Source organism: Eleutherodactylus coqui, chromosome 7, assembly GCF_035609145.1.
Source record: "Eleutherodactylus coqui strain aEleCoq1 chromosome 7, aEleCoq1.hap1, whole genome shotgun sequence".
NCBI classification, from domain to species: Eukaryota; Metazoa; Chordata; class Amphibia; order Anura; family Eleutherodactylidae; genus Eleutherodactylus; species Eleutherodactylus coqui.
The window spans coordinates 195,030,659-195,040,047 of record NC_089843.1 but is presented as its reverse complement, the minus strand read 5'-3'; the positions used below and the strand labels follow the sequence as shown (position 1 = coordinate 195,040,047).

The window sequence follows — 9,389 nt, the reverse complement described above, 5'->3', positions numbered from 1 at the left end:
CTGAAGAATTCCCCTGCCACAGCTGTGGCAGAGGATTGCAATGTTCTCCCACTGCTTACAATGGGATCGGCGCTTCTGCTGTCCCATTAAAAGCAATGGTCTGCCGGTAAGACCTGCAGGGATTTTCGGGAAAGGGCTTTAAATATAAGCCCTTCCCTGAAAATCATCTCTAGAATGTGTTAGAAAAAAAATATATAAATATATATATACTCATCTCTCCGCAGCTGCTGGGGCTCAGGCGCACCCAGCCGGGTCTTCTCCCTGCACTGCTCTGAATTTGTTTGAGCAAGCGAGGATTTAAAATCTCCGCCTGCTGAAAGGGCTGTATCTGATTGGCTGAGCACTCAGCCAATCACACGCAGCATTCAGCCATTCATTGAATGACAGTTGAGTACTGCCTGTAATTGGTCACAGCATTCAGCTATTCATTGAATGGCCAAGAGCTGCCTGTGATTGGCTGAGAGCTCAGCTAATTAGATACAGCCCTTTCAGCAGGCGGGGATTTTAAATCCCCGCCTGCTGAAACACATTTAGAGCAATGCAGGGAGAAGACAGGCTGGACGCGCCTGAGCCCCGGCAGCTGAGGAGAGGTGAGTATATATTTTATTTTTAACACATTCCAGGGATGATTTTCAGGGAAGGGCTTATATTTAAAGCTCTTCCCCGAAAATCTCTGCAGGGCTTGCCAGCAGCCCATTGCTTTCAATGGGACTGCAGAAGCACCGATCCCATTAAAAGCAATTGGAGAACATTGTGATCCTCTGTCACAGCTGTGGCAGGGGACTCTTTACTCTCCATGAGAAGTCCCCGTGTCACTGAACACTGTGACAGTGCTGTCACAGTGTTCAGTGACAAGGGGCTTGTCCGCTGGGGAATATTGACACACAACACGGACCTATGGTGCACGCATGTCCTATGTTTTGCAGGTATGTGCATTTGCACGTCTGTAAAACACGGACATGTGAACACACCATAGGGAAGCAATTGTTCTAATAAGCGCGTTTTTGTGCGCACAATTGTAAGCACATAAACACAGTCGTCTGGATGCACCCTTATAACAGGGTCTATAGTTGTAAGTTAAAAGCAGACCACAATTTATTAGCAATCAATCCCAAAATCCAGGTACTTCCGAAGTCTTCACTTACCTGCCCTTGCAACTGTATATATTTTTATAATGGAAGTCAACATATGATATATTTACCTGCATTGGCACGCATCACATACTTTTCTTGCAGTTAGTATTGAGTAGTTCATAATTGAAAAAAAAAACAAAACACACACGTGGAGAGGTTCACTCTGACATCCTGGGAGACCCCAAGTTGGCTCCCAACCTTCCTCGGAATTCGAGTTGGAATGCTTCGAGCTGTTGAAAATAAATCACTCTGCAAAAATCAATAGGTTTTCACACTCCTGTATTTAAGAGTCCCTGCACTTTCAAAAATCTTTTGACATCAGAGAAACATGTCAAAAGTAATGATCAGTGGGGGTCCCGCTGCTGAGACCCTTACTGATCGTTAGAATGAGGGGGGCTGCAGCACTCACTCCTCGGCTAGGTTTGCTCATTTTCGGCTGCTTCTGGCAGCTGAAGATTGCTTCACATAGATCCATAGCCGTGTTTCTCCAGTCCTCAGGGACCCCAACAGGTCATGTTTTCAGGATTTCCTCAGTATTGCACAGGTGATGCAATTATTGTCGATGGCCCAGACATTGCCACAGGTGTTCTTACTATAGGATATCCTGAAAACATGACCTGTTGGGGGCGCTGAGTACTGGATTTGAGAAACACTGATGTAAAGGAAGTTTCCATACACCTCTGTGAGGCTGTCTTCAGCTGACGGAAGCATACAAAAACGAGCAAACATAGCCGATGCAGCAGAGCGCTCGCAGCTCCCCCATTCTAGAGATCAGCGGTGGTCTCAGCAGCGGGACCCCCACCGTTCAATACTTTTGACATGTTTCTATGTTATGTCAAACTGAAAGTGCGGGTATTTTGAGTAGGATTGTCCACTGATAGGTGCTGTAGAAGATAAATATTGGCAACATCAACAGCGTACCCTGAACAGATGTACCATTGCTCTATGGTGATTACTAATCTCTTTGGGAGTAATCCCACTATTCAAATAAAAAAACAAAGTTTAAAGGGCGCACATCCCCATGCAAGAGAGTGACAAAAGAATAGATCTGTATAAAATGTTTTTAATTGCAAAAAAATAATTAAAAACTTTTACATTACTTACAGTTCATTTTACTTCAAAAGGTGAGGAAAAGCAGTATTGGACTCATGTAGGCCTCATGCCAGCTGCGTAATATCAGATACATCCCTAATCAAAGCTTTTATCTTCGTAGATTAGAATGGATGTGATGCATAAGTAGTAACACAACTTCCCATGATCATACAGAACCGCAGGACTCTATGGGCCAAACGTATAGGTCAAAAGAGTGCTTAGACTTGCCAGCTGAATCAACGCAAACGGTTTCTAAGCACTTCATAAGGTTGGAAATTGATGAAGATTAGCTATTTGGAGATATTTGGGCAGATTTACTAATCCTGTCAGTTACACTGAATAATTATTGATCAAAAAAATCCTTGGATTGTGCAAATTTGAAGGATAATTGTTCAGTGTAAACAACCAGCAATTGGACAAAGAACAAGAATTTGTTTGCTTCTCGTTCATCATTCACTTTATTCGGGCATAAAAATCATTGTTCGCTCGTTTACACATCGTTGCGTATAAACTGCAACCATTCAGTTGTTCATTCACTGCTGCTGTGAATGACTGATTGGCAAACAAACGATTTAGCTGCCTGTATAAACAAGCTGCATGGGAGAACTCGGACATAGCTTACTCGTGCGAACAATAAATCGCTCCGGGTAAAAAAAGTCTAAAGGCCCATTTAGACAACAATTATCAGTTAAAATTTACTCAGAAGCCATCTTTTGAGCGATAATCGTTGTGTAACCGCACTGACATCGGGCAGTTTTCGTTAAGCAGTCGCTCATCGTTGTCTTTCAGCATGCTAAAAGACAACGATGAGTCTTATCAGGGATTCCCAGCGGGATACGGCTGATACCATTGTTTCAGCTGTATCCGGCTCCTTGATAACAGGCTGGGTATGAAGAGCAGAGCGGTACAGCTGTGTTCTCCATACCCCGCTCGGAGCGGCCGGCTGTATAACAGCTCAGTGCAGAAAACATATGGATGCAGAAGAGAAGCGGGGACAGCCCGCTTGTTTCCTGCATCCTCTGCTCAGAGCGCTCGGCTGTTATGGCGCTGGAGCAGGGGAACAGCTGGATGCAGAAGACAAGTGGGGGAAACAAGCTTGTCTCCTGCATCCTTCACTCAGAGTGCTCAGCTGTATAACAGCCGGGCGCTCAAAGCGGGGAACAAGCAGGGAAACCCTGCTTGTCTTCTGCATCCTCCGCTGCAGCACAAGGTGATTGCTTATCTTGAGCGATCATCTTGGGCTGAAAATGACAACGATTATCGCTCAGAAGTCACTTGAGCAATATCTTTTGAGCGATAATCGTTGTCTAAATGGGCCTTAAGACAGTAGAAAATTAAAGTACACAGTCTTAAGACATGTCAGATTTATCACAGTGGCTCGTGCTGGATGATAGAGTTGGCGCAGAATAAGACCACCTATGAGTTGGCGTAGCACAATTCTTGGCACATGGTGACACATGTATGCTATGCCCCTTTGTTGGACATGGCAAAAAAAAGTGTCCACAAGAGTCTAAAACACATAATAAATGTCGTGCAAAGCATGCAAGATAGTTTTCTGGTTCAATCTGCGCCAAAAAAATTCTGTTTTCATTAGTATATATGTCCTAGTGTTCCTAGACAACATTGAAGAGTCTAGTTTATCATCCTACGAGAACTAGAGAAGTCAATGACAGACAAGAATCTGTTAACAGAGTTGGTCGCATTTAAAGATCTCTGCTGCGTATTTATGTAAGTAAGAAGATGGCCGCTGATCTCAATGGGCTTCTCCCCTGCCTAATACATGTAAAACAATACTCAAAGAACAAACCAATTGAAATCAAGGGCTTCTAATTCACTGTGTATTATGCGTGCAAAAACCACATGTGTAAAATGCGGCGCAAATATTCTTGTGTGAATGAGCCCCAAGATTCAGGCCTTACGAACACAGAGGTCTCTCCACTAGAAGGACAAAGCTTAACTCCTGAATCCACGGGACGCTCAGCACGTTCACCAACACGTTGCTGCATGTTTTATGTGTAGCAGCAGCTAATCCCGGATCTTCACGGCTGGCACAACGCTCCGCTCCCCTTACATTTACTTTGGGCAGAGTAGAAGATAGAGATTCTATTATTTTGGGCTTCAGTCTAATGATAGGTTTGGTGTTTATGAGGTAAGAGATAATTACAGGCACTCCTAACAAAACACATAATCACTCCGCAGAATAACACTCCGTGCCGGGAAGGAAAACACGTTTATCACAGATACATTAAAAGGGGTTTTCCTATTAAAGACATTTACCCCATCAGCACAGGAGAGGGGATGTGTGACCGCTCTGACCCCTAGCTAGCCTGGCGTGCCCATGTGAATAGAGCCATGGAGTGCATGCTTAAAGGCAGCTCCATTCACTTCTATGGAATAGGGATCACTGAGCACATCAATCTCCAGCTGTCCTACAGAAGTGAATGGCGCGGCGGATAAGCAGGACACTGCCGTCTCAAGATTGCTGGTCATCCTGAAACCTCAGCTGTCAATTACCTGCTATCCTGCGGAAAGGGGACCAATGTCCAATGTGAAAACCCTTAGTAATTGTATTAATATGCATGTTTCATGCAGAACATACCACTGATTAAGATACCCTCATTAGGAACCTTAAAGCCAAAGAACAGGAACAACCGATTCTAGGAAGCAAAGGTTACCATTCAGACCATACTTTTATTGTACAGAAGAACACTAAAGTATTGGATATACTGGAATGTGTGGTAAAAAAAACAGCTTAAAAACATTAAATGGGGCAGACTTATAAAACTAAGGGTACGTTTACACATTGCCAAAATGCCGCAGCACATCTGCATCCAAAACAGAGTCAAAATCAAAAGATACTGCGGTCCTCTCACCTCTGTAGTATCAGCGCACCCAGCAGCCTGTAGCGAATGCAGCAGCACTAGTCACATGATACAGAAGTGGCATCACCTGACTAGCGGTGCTGCTCAGTAGAAGCCGCCAGGTGTCCACTAATGGAAGCGCAAAACCTTTGTAAGTGAAGGGGAGCGCGGTATCTGGTGATGTCAGCTGCGGACACGCATCTATTCCACTCCACCATTCTATTCTAGGATCTCATCTCCAGTCGAAATCCGCACCAATAGATGCAAAAAGGCTACGGAATAGGTCATGGAATGTTCTGCTGCAGAACATCTGCAGCATTCCTGCTACATGTAAACATACCGTAACAGAAAAACTGCCTTATTATTCCCTAGCAACCAATCATCATGCAGCTTCCATTTGACCAGAGCAGAATGCAGAATGAAAGCTGCACTGTGATTGGTTGCCAGGGGCAACTATGACAGTTTTCCTCGTAGACAGTCATAAATCCCCCCCACTGCTGCCAGTAGAACATAAATATAGCAAGTTGAACTGAACACATCAAACTAAAACACGAAGTATAAAATATTACATTGACATTGTGTTACTACAGGATGTACAAGCACGGCAGCCAGGCCCCTTCCTGACCACGCCATCGTCAGAGAAAGCGGTTACATTCCGCAGAGGATTGCCCGGCGGCTCCCTGCTGTAAACATTTAAGGCAGTAAATATGGAATCGGCACTAATTGCACTTGGCTTTAGTCTTCCACCAAGTTTGTCTAGAACATGTATGAAGAATAGCGCTTTTACCTGGTGTGACCCGAGTCCAGGAGGAGCGAGGCCTGCTACCCCCGCCAGGCACTGCGCCTGCACAAAGAACATCAGTCATTTATACAATGTAAACACTTTTTACCAAACATCCGAGCTCTCAAGAAACAGCCGTAATGTCTATGGGCGAGTTCACACACGCAGAAGACGCACTCCATACAAGCCGCTGATTTCAACGGGTTTCCTTCAAAGCTGCGCATTTTTCACTTGACTGTTGGCCATGTGCATGTCCTACCTTGGTGCCCATTGAAATCAACGGGCATGCGTAAACACACAGGAGATATGCATGAGACCTTTACATATTTGCTGCATATTAACGCATGAAATCAGTGGGATCTGGTGCTTTTCTACATGTGTAAATACGCCGCGTATTTCTCCATGTAGGAAAACTGCCGATAGGCAGAAAGCCAGAAGGCAACGGCGTCTATCGGCCCGTGACAGACTGCAATCCGCATACGCCCGTGTGAATGCACCCTAAGGCCTCGTTAAGCAACACCCCTCACTGTCTACCACCAGTCTTTGGTTGGGCCTGTGACATTGTCCCTCAACAGTCCACTTTTGGCATTCGAGATCCTCTTTCGGAATGAAGATTATCAGTAGGCATATAAACATTAAAAAAAAGTCAAAACCGGCTCTAAAATCGGCTTAATAGGCTTGGACTTGCTGAGGGAGAAGTTGGCAGCCGCTGTTGACGTGACTCATGACCTTCTGCTTCAGCTGGGCCACCTGCTCCCGTAACAGGTTAGCAGTAGATGCCAACTCCGTGTTCTGAGTCTTTAGGCTTTTCACCTTCTCCTCCAGTCTGGAGATTCTTTCCAATTTCCTCTTTCGGCATTTCGACGCGGCTATCCGGTTCCGCAGCCTCTTCCTTTCAGCTTTTATTCTTTCCTGTGTGTCCATATTAATTGGAGACAACGGTGGGCTATCTCCAAAGGTTGCCACTTCCGGCACAATTTGAGGTTCATCTTTGAGAGTCTGAAGTCGAGGTGGAGGTCCAACAGACTGCTGTGGCAAGCCCGAGGGTGGGGGTGGGAACGGCACAGTGTCTGTGCTGTAGTTCACAGTGGTGCCCATTGACGCACTTGAGTAACTACTGAGATTGGCATACACAGGGGCATCACCTTGTGGAGTAGGCTGGAGACTGGCACCGACAGGTCCGGAGCTGAGGTCCACGGCACCAGGCACCCCAAGTTGGTTCTGTTTGTGAAGATCCTCCAGTGCCTTCACAAACCCTTCTGCGAATTCCTGCTCCTCGCTGGCCACCTTGGGGTATATGAACTGGCTGCTGGTCGGAGTGGTAGTCACTAGGCCATTGGACTGAATGATGAGCCGCTCCAGTTCTGGGGACGCCAGCTTCAGCAGCCCAAGGTCAGGAGCGGTCAGCAAGCCTTCAGTGTCCCGCAGGGCCTTCAGGTTGTTGGCTACATGCTGGTTGAGGTCCTTCTTCATCATGGTGGCAGCAGACGTGTAGAAGCTTGGAGATGGATGCAGATTCAACACATCATCATGGTAGAAGGGTGTTTCCATTATACCATTGGGCAGCTGGGGAGGACTGCAGACTACCGACTCCCCATCCGAACCCCAAGAGAGGAGGCACAGGAGTCAGAGGCCTCGCCGCACTCTCAGGGTAGACGCTGCCCCGCAGACCGCATCCTCGGGGTAAAGGCTGCCCCGCAGTTCATGTCCTCATGGTAGACGCTGCCCCGCAGTCAAAGTCGGGGCTGCCCGCAGTTTGTGTCCTCAGGGTAGAGGCTGCCCCGCAGTTTGTGTCCTCAGGGTAGAGGCTGCCCCGCAGTTTGTGTCCTCAGGGTAGAGGCTGCCCCGCAGTTTGTGTCCCCAGGGTAGAGGCTGCCCCGCAGTTTGTGTCCTCAGGGTAGAGGCTGCCCCGCAGTTTGTGTCCTCAGGGTAGAGGCTGCCCCGCAGTTTGTGTCCTCAGGGTAGAGGCTGCCCCGCAGTTTGAGTCCTCAGGGTAGAGGCTGCCAAGCAGTTTGAGTCCTCAGGGTAGAGGCTGCCAAGCAGTTTGTGTCCCCAGGGTAGAGGCTGCCAAGCAGTTTGTGTCCCCAGGGTAGAGGCTGCCCCGCAGTTTGTGTCCTCAGGGTAGAGGCTGCCCCGCAGTTTGTGTCCTCAGGGTAGAGGCTGCCCCGCACTTTGTGTCCCCAGGGTAGAGGCTGCCCCGCACTTTGTGTCCTCACGCCCGACGGAGCTGCAGGGACAGGCTTCTTTGTTCTTGGAGTGCTCGCTCCCTTCTAAGAGGCGGCGGCCTTTGTCTAGAGCGCCTGCTCCCTTACCATGGCTCGGGCTGCCGCCGCTCCTCAGACGCGTCCATACATTGTAGTCAGGATACTGCCCGTCATGGCGGCGCTCGCCCTCACTGCCGTCCAAGCAACACACACCGCGTCCCGCTCCCACCGGTCTATAAGCCGCGGCGCCGCCGCCCGCACTTCCTTATATAACGTTCTATGGACATTATGTCACTGAGATGCCCTCTGATTGGTCAGATATGACGTGAGACGTTCCCAGGTTTGGCTTGTAGGCGGAACGCGGCGAACAGTGATGCACACTAGGGCTGATGTCATTGGTTAACTAATCGGCCGCTGCTCGTCCAATCATAGCTCGCCATTCGGTCACGTGTCGTTGACGTCTACTCTTCCTCGGAGAGCTTAGTTCACGACTGACGTCAGAGGTTATTTTTAGACACGTGGACAGGGAGCGGCTGTCATGGCGGAGGCGGCGATCCCCTACTGCTAATAACGAGGGTTCACCTGCCTGCAGGCTGTATACCTGTGTTTAGTAGGAGTGCACAACATGTTCTGTCCCATGGCCACATTGTCCAGAATGGAGAGGAAACGCCGAGCAGTTCACTCCTCTCGTCTGAAGTTGCTAACGACATTAAAAAATACACTCCTCAGTAACAACCCCCCACTAGGAGTGTGTGTATATATATATATACACACCTAGTCTGTAATATCCCTCCCCTAGCAGTATGTATATACACACGCTCATTGTCACTAACATCCCTCCCTTAGAAAGAGTGTATGTGTGTGTATATATATATATATATATATATATATATGTGCACACATCCATCATCCGTAACATCCCTCCCCTAGAATGAGTATATACGAGGGGCTGCTGATAAGTCTTTGGCTTTTTTTGTTTCTATGGTAACGAATCACATGAAAGCCTTTCAAAATGTTGTGTTTGTAGCTTATGGCAGCAGTGATCTCGGCACGCGGGAAAGCAAAATGGCGGAGTCTAAGGCGATATTCACAGCAAATGAGGGCAGAGGAGTGATAACATTCTTGTTTCTGCAAGGAAAGTCGGCGAAGGATATTCATGGTGATATGTCGCAGACATTGGGCGATCAATGCCCTCCATATTCTACAGTTAAGTACTGGGTGGCCGAATTTAAAACGGGCCACTTCAGCGCCAATGATGAGGAACGTCCTGGACGACTGAGAGAGGTTGTTGTTCCGGAGATCGTCGATGCTGTGCACA

At 47.6% G+C, this 9,389-nt stretch overlaps 1 protein-coding gene across 1 annotated transcript; it reads right to left on the bottom strand.

Annotated features, from left to right (window-relative positions):
• Nucleotides 1–2,176: 2,176 nt before the first annotated feature.
• LOC136573060 (transcription factor JunD-like) lies at nucleotides 2,177–8,357 on the bottom strand. The gene has a single exon (XM_066574202.1). The coding sequence runs from the start codon at nucleotides 7,416–7,418 to the stop codon at nucleotides 6,537–6,539; it is 882 nt and encodes a 293-aa protein (XP_066430299.1). The 5' UTR covers nucleotides 7,419–8,357; the 3' UTR covers nucleotides 2,177–6,536.
• Between the last annotated feature and the right edge of the window lie 1,032 nt (nucleotides 8,358–9,389).